Source organism: Mustela erminea, chromosome 8 (genome assembly GCF_009829155.1).
Source record: "Mustela erminea isolate mMusErm1 chromosome 8, mMusErm1.Pri, whole genome shotgun sequence".
NCBI lineage: Eukaryota > Metazoa > Chordata > Mammalia > Carnivora > Mustelidae > Mustela > Mustela erminea.
The window spans coordinates 68258531-68274005 of record NC_045621.1 but is presented as its reverse complement, the minus strand read 5'-3'; the positions used below and the strand labels follow the sequence as shown (position 1 = coordinate 68274005).

At 41.4% G+C, this 15475-nt stretch overlaps 1 protein-coding gene across 5 annotated transcripts in view; it reads right to left on the bottom strand.

The window, feature by feature from the left end:
- The window catches only part of RAPGEF4 (Rap guanine nucleotide exchange factor 4), a 288137-nt gene that overhangs the window by 209596 nt on the left and 63066 nt on the right, over window positions 1-15475 (bottom strand). For 3 of the 5 annotated variants that reach the window (XM_032355961.1, XM_032355960.1, XM_032355959.1), the window contains one exon: window positions 7466-7612. The exons of 1 other annotated variant lie outside the window; for it this stretch is intronic. In XM_032355961.1, the coding sequence (XP_032211852.1) occupies window positions 7466-7612 (147 nt within the window). Of the gene's footprint in view, window positions 1-694; window positions 1434-7465; window positions 7613-15475 lie in introns of those variants that run through there. One more of the 5 variants, XM_032355963.1, reaches the window with a different exon arrangement.

Below are 15475 nucleotides of genomic sequence, written 5' to 3'. Positions count from 1 at the left end.
TAGGATCGGGCACACACTCCTGAAATGAACCCCCAGAAGAGCACCGGCTAAGAAGCGATGACTACTGCTTACAGGTTTACCCACAGCATCTGGACATTGCTGGCACCTGCCAGCCAAGCCTTGATCTGCTCAGACCCCCTGATCATCTTCTGAGAAATAGTAAAATCATAGCTTGCAGAGCTGGTATGACTTCAAGTCATCAATAATGTAACAGTGTTCCCATAAACACTAAGGAATTCATATAGTCTGAGAGCCACAGGCAAAATACCCACTGAGCATCCAGGGGACAAAATACCATCACTCTCAATCTGTTATCTTGCCCAAAGTCATTTTTAATATGTACCATTAAATATGTCACCAGATAATTACATATATTTAATATCAATGTGATCAATGTAACTGGCTAGTTATGAACAACTATCTTTGTTTATCTAGAAACGTATTTAAGATCATCAGGCTAAACAAACATACCCTTCACAATTAGGAAAAGATGAGCCACCACTCCTCCCTCCACACACACATGCATCACAAACAAAGATGAAATCAAATTATGTCAGTCCCGTTTTACGTTTAGGTCTGGTGGAACATAATTAGGAAAGCCAGAGATGTTTCACAGTGTAATTCCTCAAACCAAAATGCAAACTGGGACATAGAACATCTCCCCACCAAAGAATAAATAAAGATCCATTCTGACCTGATAGGGCATATGTCCTTCTTTTCCAGTCTCTCAGAGTTCCCAGACATCCAGTGAATATCTGTCCTTTATCTGGACAACAAAATACACCTTCATTGCCGATAACTCCTTGTTTGTATCTGTTAGTGTTAAAAGGATCTCAGTCTGGTGCTGGTGGTTCTCCAGAAAAGCTCAGGCAGCCAAAGACAGTAGGAAAAGACTTCCTCTACACATACACATATATTTAACTTTAGTTACCTCCTAATAACTTCACTCCCTTCCTTTCTGGATTTGAATCATTGCGCCACGCTATGGAAAAGCTCGAGGACAGAGGAGTGAGACCCTGGAGCAGACATGAGGTCCAAGTCATCGGAGCAGGCTTCCGCTTCGTTTAAAAGAATCACAACTGTGAGGAGAGTCAAGACAACCAGCCAACAGGATGTGTGTGGCTGGAGTTCCTGGCATGAAATCTTGGCTTTCATGTTTATTTTTGGATGTATTTTTCTTAGCCCTTTGATGCAAATTTCTGGCCTGGGAAGTAACCCTACAGTACAAGCTCCAAAGTTGCCAAAAGTAAGCACAGACTTCTGACTTGGGAGAAAGCACGTCCCTTGGCTTTTAGGTTCCAGCCAGTCCTCCGATGAGGTGTACTAACAGGCAGACTGTGCGTCTGAGGCTGGGTCATGCAGTCTGGTCTCCCTGCTCAGGGCCACTGAATATTTACCTGAAATACCAGCCCACCTTGGAAGCCTCCCGTTTAAGTAAAAGTGAACAAATTTGAAATGATGTGCATGATAAATAAAGGACTTCTGAGATTTTTATGTTCTGATATTATGTTTTAAGTATTTGGCTTTAATTTTTCTGACAGCCTGAGACTGACAGGAACATCAAGTCTATTCAAGGCAGGAGCAGATGCCTCTGAGAAGTATACTATTCTAATAAGGGTTTTAAAGCGCGCCAGCAAAGGCTAAGCTGCTGTTATTTCAATACTTCCCATTCTCACAGTGCCTTGAAGATTATTAATGGAAAAGGACTTTTTCTCCCTGCACAGTCCAAGAAGAGGCAGTGAATGGAAATAACTCAAAGGCTTTTCAGTTCCACAACTATCAACATAACTGGTAGAATCGAGAAATAAAACTCTTTAAATATCAGGCAGTAGAGACAGATGTAAACATATTTCTGCAACAATATTCATACTCTTAGAAATACTCCTGTTTAGAAGTTGCATTCTTTGGCTAAGACAGAACATGCATTTATTTCCTCATTTTATCATTCAGTTTTATATCCCATAAAGCTTGAAATAGATTTTTGGTCACTTAATGATATTTACTGAGGCCGCAGACACATCTGGGAAATAAACTCTCCTGTATCAATCATTATGTCTGAGCAATGGTTCTCGGTGACATGGGATCCTTTAGTTAGAATAAAATCACAATGTGTGCCAAGAAGTTTCTGAGTGACAATTACAGCTAAGAAATCACTTTTATTACAGCATGGGTCAGACTATAAATTTTAAATATTGCCTTTATTTTTAGACTCTGTCATTTTATTGCTGTCTTTAAATTTCAAATGATTTCTTCATAAACACGTATTATTATTTTGAACATGCTCAAACATGGCTCACTGTGAAGGAAAGCTTTTGGCCAGAAGATGCTCATGCAATTGAAGCACAGTGAAGCAGGGGGCAGACCACTCGTTCAAGGACCTCTCAGTAGTGTCTTTTATGAATTTGATTGAGGGTACCTCTTGAATCTGCTTTCCTGAATACACTGGACTCACCTCATCATTCAATTTCATGTATTTGGGATATTCAATGTACAGATGTCAAAACATGCTGCAAAGCTGGAAGCGTCCTCATACAGACACGACGTTAGATAGAAAGTCAACAAGAAGAACAAAAAGCCCATTGCTGTAGTCATTTGTAAGCACTGGGAACTTGATCCTATATTTGCTGGGAAGAAACTCATGGATTTGGACAGTAAACCAGTTCTTTATTTAGTCCAAGAGCCACAAGCAATCATAAATGCCCACAATCTTGGGCCAAATATTAATAATTGGCTTTAAACTCCCAAGCCTACCCTTCACTACTCTGCCATTTAACTTCCTTACTGAGGGTATGCAATGACATTAGTGCCAAAAAGTTGAAATTACAGTTGCCTCAAGAACTAAATATGATGGGGGCGCCCGCATGGCTCAGTCAGGTAAGCAGCTGCTTTTGGATCGAGTCCCCCCATCCCCGCTCAGTGGGTAGTCTGCTTCTCCTTCTTCCTCTGCTCTTCCCACTGCTCACGCTCTCTTTCTCTGTGTCAAATTATTAACTAACTAATAAATAAAATCTTTAAAAAAAACTGAATTAAAAAAAAAAAAACTATCTCCCGTCTCCTCTCCTTTTCCTTCTTTCTCCATCCCCCGTACGCTACTGAAAAATGAGATGTTTTATGTCCTGGATCATGTATTTTATTAAGTCCTAATACCACAGATGCATAAGAAGGGGGATGCATTATTGACCAACTCTGAATAAAATTACCATAATCCACTTACATTAAGAAAACATGACCATGTCTTAAGATGGAGCAACCCAATGCTCTCAAATCTGACCATAAGTTAGCAACTGGAACATGGAAGGAGAGGAGGAGAGAAAGCAGCGTTCATTAGGAAAGACAGAGAATGCAAAGAAAAGCATCAAGCTGCGACCTCAGTTCCATCTTGGGGAATACTTCCTTTGATGTATTTGTAGAGGCTATCGAATAATGCTTTTGGTTACATTTATGGGAATAACTTTTTAAAATACACTGGGTGCTACGAATTTAACTTACAACATAATAGACAATATAAAGCAAGAGGTATCTGGGATTAAATTGAATAGGATTTCAAAATCTCACATGTAGTTCTCTGAATTTGTTCTCTTCCTGCAGAGTAGCCGGCGAAACTTGCCTTTGGTCAGGAAAGGAAGCAGGATTCCCTAGCTTTGTGTTGCCATTCAAGTCCCAAGTGGAAGATTTAAAATAGACTATTTGCTCAGCCTATTAAAGAGCTACTTTCAGACTATGCTACCTAGTAGTGGCTACAGATCATAATTTTTAGAGTTAGAAGAGGTAACTTAGAAACCTAGCCCTCAAGTTTTATCTGCCAGCCCTTTTAAATGACAACAGGACATAGATAAGGAGACAAAGCTAAACAAGAGGGTGCTTGCACAGTGGACCCACCATAACATTCTCCAAAAGTAAGTAGTCAAATGAGATAAACACGCACATTCATTCATTCATTTATTTTTAAAAGCTCTTATTTATTTATTTCACAGAGATCACAAGTAGGCAGAGAGGCAGAAAGAGACAGAGGAGGAAGCAGACTCCCTGCTGAGCAGAGAGCCTAATATGGGGCTCGATCCCAGGACCCTGGGATCACAACCTGAGCCGAAGGCAGAGGCTTTAACCCACTGAGCTACCCAGGCGCTCCAACACACACATTTAGATCCTTGATTCAGGTTATCTAATTTTTACTATTCCTGACCTATAACCCAACACTGAGTTCCTTACCTTGCTACCAGGAGAGGCATTATCTGGCTTCTCTTTCTGCTGCCTTCTTCCCACCATCTCACAGCGCAGTGAGGCTCCTACCTGAACCCTTCCTGACATAATCTTCTCCCTTTAATGTTTGGTGGGCAGATCTATCTTAGACTTCAGCTGAGAGTGCGAGCTTGAATTTTAATTTTGCCAATGAGTAATTAATGGCAATTGAGTGCAATAAATGGCTGAGTTATAAACTCAATTATCTGACATAATCAAGGAATAGGTATTCTGAATATCAGATATTTTGCTAGCAGATCAGTGCTATATGTACAAGTAGACCATTCATTCAGACAAAATCTATTTAATGATAATGATATATTCTACTCTGAAATAATATTATGACTCGGTAGGTTATTTTCGGCATTCTCTGAGTAGAACAGAAGCCCTTGCTGGAGAGCACCAGCCCAGCCAATCTCGTTTTCTGCTATATACACACCTGGCACACAGGAGATGCTCAACGAATGTGTGTTGAGAAATGAATGGTAGAATAAATTTAAGTCGGTCTTTTCTATTTCGAAGGTAATTTAGAATTTTATGATTTCTTAGGATTATCCCATAGTATAGGTGCATCGTTGTGCCCATTAATAAATTCCTGACTCATGCAGATTTCTAGATAATGGAGTCTCTTGCATTTTCATTTTAGCCAGTTAAAATGATGACTGAGCAGTTAGTTTGCACTCTGTACTGAGTTACATGAACAGGCAAATAAATGAAGTGTCTGATTAATCTCTTACTCATTGTGAGGTTCAGTCCCCTGCCTGTAAATTAAGAAGTCAGACAAAAACTCTGTTCATTCTTTTCAGCTCACTTAAGACACTGGCGGGGGAGATCAGAAATCTGCTCTGAGGTCACAGAGGAAGGGTTGGACCCACCGAGCTGCAGAATCACGTGGCAAGGTTTGGGATATCAAAGACCACCCTCAATATCAATATCCCCATTTAGTGATTTTCATTTAAGGGAAATATCTGTGGAAAAGAGCCCTGCAATGCACTCAAGTGCACTCTAACTGCAGGATCACACTAATCTAACTAACACATCACCCATAATAAAGCTCGCAGATGTGATGAACTTCCTGATGTACTCAGTAGCACCTTTGACACTTTCTTGCCAAAAAATGTTTGATTTGATCTCATCAAGTTTTTAGCTCTAACTTCCATTTAAAGGAGACCCTGGGGTAGGGGTGCAAAAAGATACCATGAGAAAACAATCAAACAAATCTTGAATTTGGGAGAAACTGACCTGGCCTTTTTAACAAGTCAATGTCATGGAGAGAAAGAGAGATACAGAGAGGGGTAAGGAGGGAGGAAAGGCAAGAGAAAGAGACTGACTGACTGACTGACGGAGCTATAACAACCAAATGTAATATGGGATTCTTTATTTGAACATGGTTTGGAATAAAACAGAAATCAAAGATAGTTATTGACTAAATATTTATGGGTATTTACGGGGAAATTTGAACTGTGGACTGGGTATTAGATATTAGGATATTATCTTTAGTTTTGTTAAGTGAAATGAAGGTGTTATGGGTATGTAGCAGGGTATTCTAACTTTTTGGAGATTATGCTGAATATTTACAGTGAAATGTCATAATGTCTGTCATTTACATTAAAGTGGTTCAGCAAAAAAAAAACCAAAAAACAAAGATGAAACAAATCTGGCTATATGTTAGCAACTGCGAAGCTGAGTTGTATATGTTAGCAACTGCCAAGCTTGTATTATCCTTTTGGATTTTCTGTATGTTTGACAATTTTTCTAATAATAAATTTTTTAAAAATGTTCACAGATAGCAGCTTGTCAAGAACTTCCTTCATAGTACTGAGAGCTCCTAATTAAAATAAAATTTTAAATATTTCCACAAACCATCCTCAATGAGCAACCTGAAGAAATCATGACAGACAAAAGCAGTTATAATGACATACATCACAGGTGGAAATCATTTTTGTTCTTAAACCGGTTTTCCAAATTTTCTTTTTTGGAAAAGACTTTTTCAGTTTACCTTTTAAACATGAAAGATCCAAAAAAAAAAAAAAAAAAAAAAAAAGACTTATTTGCCTCAAGCTTGGTCCCTTTTAATTGACAGAAAACCTCACCGCACACACCTCATGCAAACCTACTTTGGCTTTGCCTTCCTAAAACTAGCTTTTGTCTCTGAACTTTACAGAGCAGTTGGAGCTCTTTAATATTTTCTAAGAGGAACATTTCAAACAAGCAACCCCGCAATTTATTCACTACTGCCAAGAATAAAAGTAACAGGTTTCACCACCAAGGCCTTCCAAGGCTTTACAGGACTTTTAAGGCAAAGCATCACTCCTTCACCTGCAGGTTGGCTCCCTTAATGCATCTGTCATTTGTTTGGCTCTGGAGGAAACTATTTGATTACACAAAATTCTTTTTAGATCAAGTTTAAAATCTTAGCCACACCGGGACAAGTTGCAAAGCCTGCCAGCTCGATGGGTTAACACTTGGACATACTGAGCCAAGGACAAAGATAAGGAACAACCACAGGTTAAAATCAGAAGCTTGCAGAACTGAAAAGGAATGAGCGTGAAAGATGCAAGGCTTAGCTGGGCCTTTCTAAGTGCTTCACTTGCCGTTACTGCATATTAGATGATTTATTCCCCCCACTTCTTGTAAATGAAGCCCCTAAGAGGCGCTGGTAAGCAGTGGTAAATGCAAAAGCCCCCAGTGCCCGTTGGCTCCATCCACCGCTGTGCCACCTATGCATTTTGAAGTTGGCAAGTCACCAGACATCTTTATGTCCCTCGTTTCCCATACCTTATTATAGGGCCCATCATTTTTAAAAGCATTTAAATGAAGCAGATGTTAACCCCATTCATTCCACTTTACCAGGGAACATGTCAACGATGATTTTTAAAATGCAAAAGAAAATGTCAAAGTATTTTGTTCGCTGGTTAAGAATACATCTGTGGAATAGGAGGGAGGAAATACATAAAACACTCTATGGTCATTCAGGAAATAATTATAAGGTATGTCAAACCACAGAAAATTGAGCAAGCACTAAATTAAAAAAAAGGGGGGGGAATGTCTTGTGTCAAAATGGCTTTTTCACTCACTCATTTCAAAAACAAGTTTTGAAAATTAAATTCCATCTACCGACTCAGAACAGAACACATTAAGGCTTGACTGTAATGCCATTATCCATGTGGCAGCTCCCTTTCTTTTCTGCAACTACGTTAATTGACAAAGAAGCCTTGGGGCTCACCTCCCATAGAGCCTTGAAGTCCTTCTGCTCGATGCGGAGCAGTTCACTGCTCTCCCTGGTAACGATGGTCGCATGGCGGGGTGTGTTGTCCAGAATGGACTCTCCGAAAGCTGTCCCAATTCCCAGAGTACAGATGGTCACTGCATCCTGAGAATCCCCAAAATTGGTCATTAGAAAATTAAACATTTAACTGATAAGGGTGAGTTGCCTTTTCTTTGAATTTAAGCATAATTTATACAAAATAAAGCACTCGATTCAATTGCACCCAAGTTTTGACAACTACATACTCCCATGTAATCACCAACAAAATCAAGACATACAACATTCCTATTACTCTGAAATTCCCTTCATGCCCTTTTCCAGTCAAGACCCTCCCTTCAGTGAGAATCAGTGTTCTGATTTCTATTACCATAAGGGAGTTTAGCTGGCTTTATTTATTTTTTTTTAAAGACCTTTATTTATTTATCTGAGAGAGAGATCATGAGCAGCAGGGAAGGGCAGAGGAAGAGGAAGAAGCAGTCTCCCTGCTGAGCAGAGAGCCTGATGCTGGGCTCCATCCCAGGACCCTGAGATCATGATCTGAGCTGAAGGCAGACGCTTAACAACTGAGCAACCCAGGCACCCAGAGTTTAGCTGGTTTTAAAACTTCATGCAAAATCAGTCAGATGAGGGACACCTGGGTGGCTCAGTCAGTTAAGCACCTGCCTTCGGCTCACATCATGATCCCAGGATCCTGGGATGGAGCTCTGCGTTGGGCTCCCCACTCAGCAGGGAGTCTGCTTCTCCCTCTGCCTCCTCCCCCCTCTCATACTCTCTCTCTCAAATAAATAAATAAGATCTTTAAAAAATCGAAGAGTCAGACAATATGCCCTCTTTGGTGTCTGGCTCCTTTTGCTCAACATCATGTCTGTAAGATTCATCCACATTGTCGCATGGATCAGTAATTTTTTTCCTTTTACTGACAAGCACTTTTCCACTGCATGGATACGCCACACTTTGCTTATCTGTTATCATACTGGATGAACATTTCAGTTGATCTCGTTTAGGGATATTATGAATAAAGCTGCGAGTAGTAACCTTGTTCAAGTCTTTCTGCGGACAGGACTATCTTTCCATAGGACTACTTTCTGTTTTAAGAAAAAAAAGAGGGAATCTTTTGAAAATAAATGGAGTTTTTTAGTGAGAGGATCCAGTTATGATATTTCAGTAGGTAACTGGAATAGGGGGGCTGTCCCGTCACCTTGTCTTGAAGAGATGAGGAGACTGAGGGCGGGGTGGGGGTTGATTAACACGGCCCCTGCCCACACACACAGTAAGGGATACAGTCAGAGTCTAACCACGGCTCTCTGGCTGTGGATTCCAAGCTTTTTGTATCGTGCTGCCTCCTGCAGCCACAGCAGAGTAAAAACAGCTTCAGAAGAGGGACAGTAGTGGCTAGTTTATAAAATGCTGGGAAGCAATGATTTTAGTTTCTCAAGGTACACTTAAAAAAGCAACTCCCAATCTGCATGTGACATTGGTGATAATATTTGTATTTAATCCTAACTAGTTCAAATAAGGGAAATAGCCCCTCAAAGTCACCTGGACATTAATTTTGCAGGGCGTTATCCACTAAGGGAGATACACAAGGGAAAATCTCTGAGTGAGAAAGCACAGTTTTCCTTTCATGCATCTAATACACGATAATAGGCAAATGTTATTAAGATCAAGTTAGTGACTCTGTAATCACATTACTAAGACAAATGCCCGTAAGAATCCAGTTCCTTGAACCATAGAAAATTGCTTCTGCCCAGATATTACCATATACAATTGTGTTCAGGAAAATAAAATCAATATCTCAGAAAAGAAAGAAAGATTGGGGGAAAGTGTAAGAATAGCCTGTTAATAAATTTTCCAAAGAGGCAACTGCAAACAAATTCAGTCATAAAAATATCCCCAGAACTGAAGTATCAATGTTCAGTGAGTTAGGTAACTGAGTAATTTTCAAATTCTAATAAAAGCGTGAAAGGATCTATGATAAATCACGGACTTCCATAAATTCTTTAGACTATCAGGTTCCCTTGAGAATCCCACTTGCCTCCTTTCTCATCTGGACACTTCAGAAAGGATTCTTTTGTCTAATTTGTATTTTCCAGTGTAAAATTCTATTTTAAACCTGACAGGGATGTACCAATAATAACACTCCTGCTACCATCTTTGTAGCTTAAATATATAAGGTTATCCACACAGTATAACACAAAAGAACTAAGAAGATCTGTTATTCGTGAGCTACTTGTAGATTTTTATGGGTTGAACTGACTTCTCTCTTGCCTCCTACCTCTGACTATGTAGTCTGTCACCAAAAGGTATACAAAGAATGACACAGGCTGTGAAAAATCACATGAGCCTGGCCTCTTGCTAGTGAACAGCTCTTGTGACAAAAGACTGAAGGCATTCTTGGCTGTCCCTGGGAGAATTTAACATTCCCTGTGCTTTCCATAGATAACATTAGTCCTGTTAGCATTGTCAGCGCAGGTCATAGGTCAGGACCTCTGCAAGGGGACACTCCTAGCCTTGGCCCTTTGATCAAGCACCTTGGCTCATTTCCAGGGTCCCTCGCTCTGCCACCAGAACCGAGTATGGGATCCGTCCTTCCACATTTCCTCCTTCATGCACCATCCTCTTCAGTTTAAGGTCAGGCCGTCACAAACACAAGATAGGATCTTGAAAGTAGGACTGGAAAACCTCACCTGAAAGGAGTACTGCTTCTAAGTTCAAACTTAACCTTCAGCAGACTCAGTATTTTTAGGACAAATGCACTTAGAAATCTGAATAGATTTGGGAAGTATGGATTGGGCACTGGAAAGATAAGGGTCCTAAGAAGAACATTTTCGCTCTAAAGATCACTCGCTACCTTTGGAGTCCACTTTAGAGTGCTCTCTCTATATATATATATATATATATATATATATTTTTTTTTGATTCCCAGACAGGGCATGGCGATGTGCTAAGGAGAGAGTTATCCAAAAGAGACATTTGCATTCCTGTGAGCCCTCACTTAGCAGAACTCAGACAGGTTGCTCAGTATGTACACTGAAAGGCAGGATGAATGTGAGTCCATGCAGTGGAAGCAGTCTTACTCGGGCCCACACTCACATCCGACCAGATCCCTACGGTCAGAATTCCAAGCTGGAACCTCTACACTTAGGCTCATCACGTGCCTTTGCCTGCAGCTGAAAGTGTCCATTTCTGAACGGAATACCACTGTTTCTTTAAAGCTTACACATACTCTAGAGATCTGCTCATGTCTCCGTACTTATTTAACAGAGACTACTACCCAGGCTGTTTTGTTTTCTGCTCATTCACAGATGAAGGTACAGAAAGGCCACCAGCAAGAAAATATTTACGGTGACACAGAGGCTGAAAAAACTGGCTGGCACCCGCTCAGGGAATATAAAATATTAACAACAGCCAAGAAATGTTCTACTTTGTGATAAGATGGCAACTTCTTTTAAGAATTTTCAAACATGAAACGTAGATTTAAAACCTGGAATGTCTGCAGCATAGGAAGGCAGATGTAGCCGATGCGGCTGAAGTCCTGTGGGACCTCCCCCACTCTTGGCCTCAGCCCACCCCCGAGGTCACCACAGCTTTCTGAACAGCTGCCATACACACGTGTGGCTCTCTCGGGCATCTGCACTGCCCCACCTGAGGCCAGAGTGGTGGGCAGTCAAGGCCTGTAAGTGGTGACCTCCGCCAAAGAGGCAGGAGAGTAAGTAGGAAGATAAGTATACTGGCTTCCTAACCCTACATGGTTTCTTAGACGGTTGCCTGGAAGACTGAGCCCAGTTGAAATCCTCTCACCACACTTTTATTGGCTTTCCTTCCTCCTCGTCTCACGTCCCCACTCCCTTACAAGGTTTCCTGGGGTCATCTTCAAAAAAACCACTTGCGACTAAATCCTAGACTCTAGGTCAGCTTCTGGGGCAACCCAGAACAAGAGACTGGGTTAGCCAGACATGGCTGTGCGAGTCCTGGGTTACACGGAGACCTCTGGGGAGGTGCTGGGCTGAACCAGCATTCTCAAAGGGGACTTCTGCAATCGGGACAGATGGCAGCTTATCACTTTCTGCTTTGCAGCAGACACGTAGTAAGTGTAATACCCCTTGGGTGACACATGGAAAGATTCCTTGTGTTAGTAGAGCATACTGGGTCTCTGAGGCCAATTCCACTCTATCAGGGGTGAGGGAGCTCGACAAAAGAGTGACCTGTGGCATGTCACTGACATGTCATCTGTTTCCTTCATCTCATCTGATGCAACTGTCTTTCACCTGTCAGTCAACCTGATCCCTCCTTTTCCTATCCTCTAGAACACTTATTCACCCACTTACCCTTAACAGTACACAGCCTACGCTGTGTGGGCCTGCAGGCGGGAATCCGTGTGTGCTAGTGGAGTACCATGTGCCATGCACTGGGCCAGGTGTCTCGACTATGATGCCTTGTTTATTCCTCACAACAGTTTATTTAAACTGCTTCACACGGGGTACCTGGGTGGCTCAGTGGGTTAAAGCCTCTGCCTTCAGCTTGGGTCACAATCTCAGGGTCCTGGGACTCTCTGCTCAGCGGGGAGCCTGCTTCCTCCTCTCTCTCTCCCTCCCTCTCTGCCTACTTGTAGATCTCTGTCTGTCAAATAAATAAATAAAATCTTAAAAAAAAAAAACTGATTCACATGGAGCCTGACTCAAAAGAAATGCTCAATAAATTTTGGATATTCTCATTGACAGTAATATTACAACAATCCTGCAACATCACTGCTATTTCATAGGCTGAGGAAAATCAGGCCCAGAGATGTTCAGGAACCTGTCCAGGGGTCTGGCTAGCAAGCAGAAGAGTTAAGACTAGAACTAGTCAGTTTAAACACCTCTCTGTATACCTCTTTAATCACCATATGAAATTGAAGTACTGCTTGCCAAGGCTCAGTAGGAAAATCAATTAAATGATAATTAAACCCACACAGGTTTTTTTTCAATCAGCCAGTCTATAGATAGATAGATAGATAGATATAGATAGATAGATATAGTTATCCACATATATTGAGTCCAAGTCTCTAGGAAAATAGAAAATAGCACTGCTCCCCCTCTAACCTTCCAATTCCAATACTGGGGTCTGCTTGATCCTCACCAGTGGATCAAATCCAATGCAGGCAGGGGCACCAACTCTCTTTCTCATTAGAAGAAATGTAAACAATCATCAGTTTCCCCCCACTCTGATCCTCTGCCCCAATTCTGATTATAGAGCTCCTACCTCGGTTGGGGAGACGGAGTTTCTGTCTTTCCATGGCTTTCCTTTGGTAACCGCCTAGTATCTTAATTCTTTTCAAAATGGCCAACTGCCTGGTTCTGACCGTGCTCTCTGGGCCCCAGTCCCTCCCCAGAACCCTTCTGTGGCCAGGCTTGTTCATCAGCACACCTGGCTACCCTCTTCCATCACTGGGCCTGACTCCCTGCCCATCATGTGACCACTAGTTAGACCTCTTCAGCCCTTCATCCTACTAACCCGGGGGCCATGCTGCTCCAATGTTCAGCCTCCTCTTATGTCCTGCCCAGCATGCCTGAACATGCCCTCAAGACAACTCCTACCTCCACCATGAATGGCGTCCAGTTTCCAGGCTCTCCTCCTCTACCCAGCTATGCACCAGCTGAAATCATGAACACTATCTCGGCACAATATGTGTTTCAGTGGGATAAGCTGGGTCTGATTATCTCCATTCACAAAAGTTAGTGTCAAGTAAGTTAGCAACCATGTCACCAAAGCTACCCTGATGGAAGGCAGGGGACAGTGGACAAAAGACACAGACCTGGAGGTGCCCAGAGTCCGATAGCTCCATTCCTGGTGGGGAAAATGCCCTGCAGGCAGTGCGGTGAGGAAAGCATAGCATTTGTATTATAAGCATAGCAAAGCAAAGCATTGTAGACCTACATTCAAAACTCTTCTCTGCCAATTGTAGCTGTGGGTAGAATGATCCCAGGATGCACAATACCCTCATTTATGAAATGGGAACCACCTTTCTGTTAAGATTATTAGCAGGATTCAATATAAATAAAATGATATGTAGACAGTTTGGTATGTTCTTGGCACACAGTAGATGCTCCATACATAATGGAAAAGATTTCTGACTTAGTCATATTGATGTACATGTATAGGTTAACTACATTTCTAAAGAGCAAATTATATTTTTCTATTATTTAAGGAACAGAGAATCTCCACATTCATTTTGTGTTAATCTTCAATTAACGACGGTTTTTCAACACTTAAATTCCAAGTTTCTCTGTCTCTCAGTCCGGATGTCAAGTGGTTTGAATGATCTGCAAAACACTTCAGCTCTCTGGGGGAGCTTGTATTCAAAGGAACCCTTCTGACGAATCCTGCTGCAAATCAAAGAATCCTTTTGTGCTGCTACTAATCACCCCTTAATTTGTCTGCTTTGTACATCTGAATTATGATATACTAGGTTTTCTTAAAGCAGGCGTTGTCATATGAAACGTTTTGTTTGTTGCATTATAAACATAGCTACACTATGAGAATAGGAATAGTGTTAAGCCAAAGGCTACGCATCACTGATACCTGAGGTAAAAAAGTGTACCTTGCAAATGTGTATACACATCTGCTGAAATCCAGCTTACAGGAGTTACAGGCAATCTGACGAAATTTAAAATAACTAACAGTCATCAAAACAGACATAAGAATTCTCTGTGATAAGTACATCAAGGTTTTTTCTTAACTCTCCTGTAACTTCAAGGGATATCAGATTTTTTAAGCAAGCATATTTTAATCATTTATATATTAATGACTCAAGAAAAATTAACTGTCTCATAGCATGTGTACTGTTTTGACCACACGTTGGGTTTAACATCAGGGAACAAATTGGTCCTTTAAGTGCGTAGACCCTGAAACATAAATTCTTACAAAGCAGGTGTTTCTACGATTTTTATTTTAGGTCTGTATGCAGCACTTGTCATTAAGTCTGGTAGTGCCTGGGTTTATTTCATGAGCTTCAATTAAGTACAGGAATTTACTGAGTGCTCCAAATCCTTTTAAAATATAAAAATGTAAAGATACCTAAGCTCTGAATTTGTCAAGACATTAAAACTGCATGTGCTCTCTGAAGAATTTATTACAAAGCACAAAGGCAAAATACTCCCAAGTGACATGTGTTTTTTTCCTAACAGACAGCGAAGACAGGTTTGTTACGTTGACAGCACGTGGCTGGCATCAGGGTGCTCCAAGCAGCTTAGCAAGATCGTTCAAGCCGGCTGCAGGAAGTTTGGATGAGAATGGACCAGCATTAGCATTCTGATAACTGAATCAGAGAGGCCAGCTTCACTGCTGCAGAGCCAGTGCTGCATCCACCCAAACAAGGAATTAATGGCAACAAAACAAACCACAGCACGTGCGGGCCTCACGAAGGATGCTAGCTAAACTCCTGATACGTCCCTAACCAATAGCATGACCTGAGCAGACAAGTCACAGGACATGACAAACAACTATGGTAAGTTGGCAGCTTTCACATTTCAAGGGCTCATTAAATGGTCTAGAAAAGGTTCCCTCATGACAGCATGTTCTCTGCCTGAAAGTAATGGGGTGAAATGAGAGTAAATGAGAATGTCAGACAGGCTAAGCCAGAAAGGCAGAGAGAGCCATGTGACAGAGAGACATGCCCGTCCTTCAAATTTCATAAACAAAACCCCAACATTTACAAACGTCTTTGATGTAGAGACAAAGAGAGGGCAAATAAAACCACATTTTACTTTAGGGGAAGTACCAATGAGAGATAGTTTTCCAAAACTGGACCAAAAATTGCCAGAGAATGTCACAGAAACAGATGAGAGGGTGGATAACATCCACGTGCCAACAGCAGCCAGGGCTCTCGGATCCCACGGAATGGCTGAACAATATGGATCGTTGAAGTCTTGCCATTCCAATACGGCGCACATTTCCTGCTTTCTCTATGCTAGCACTGCCCTCTTGTGA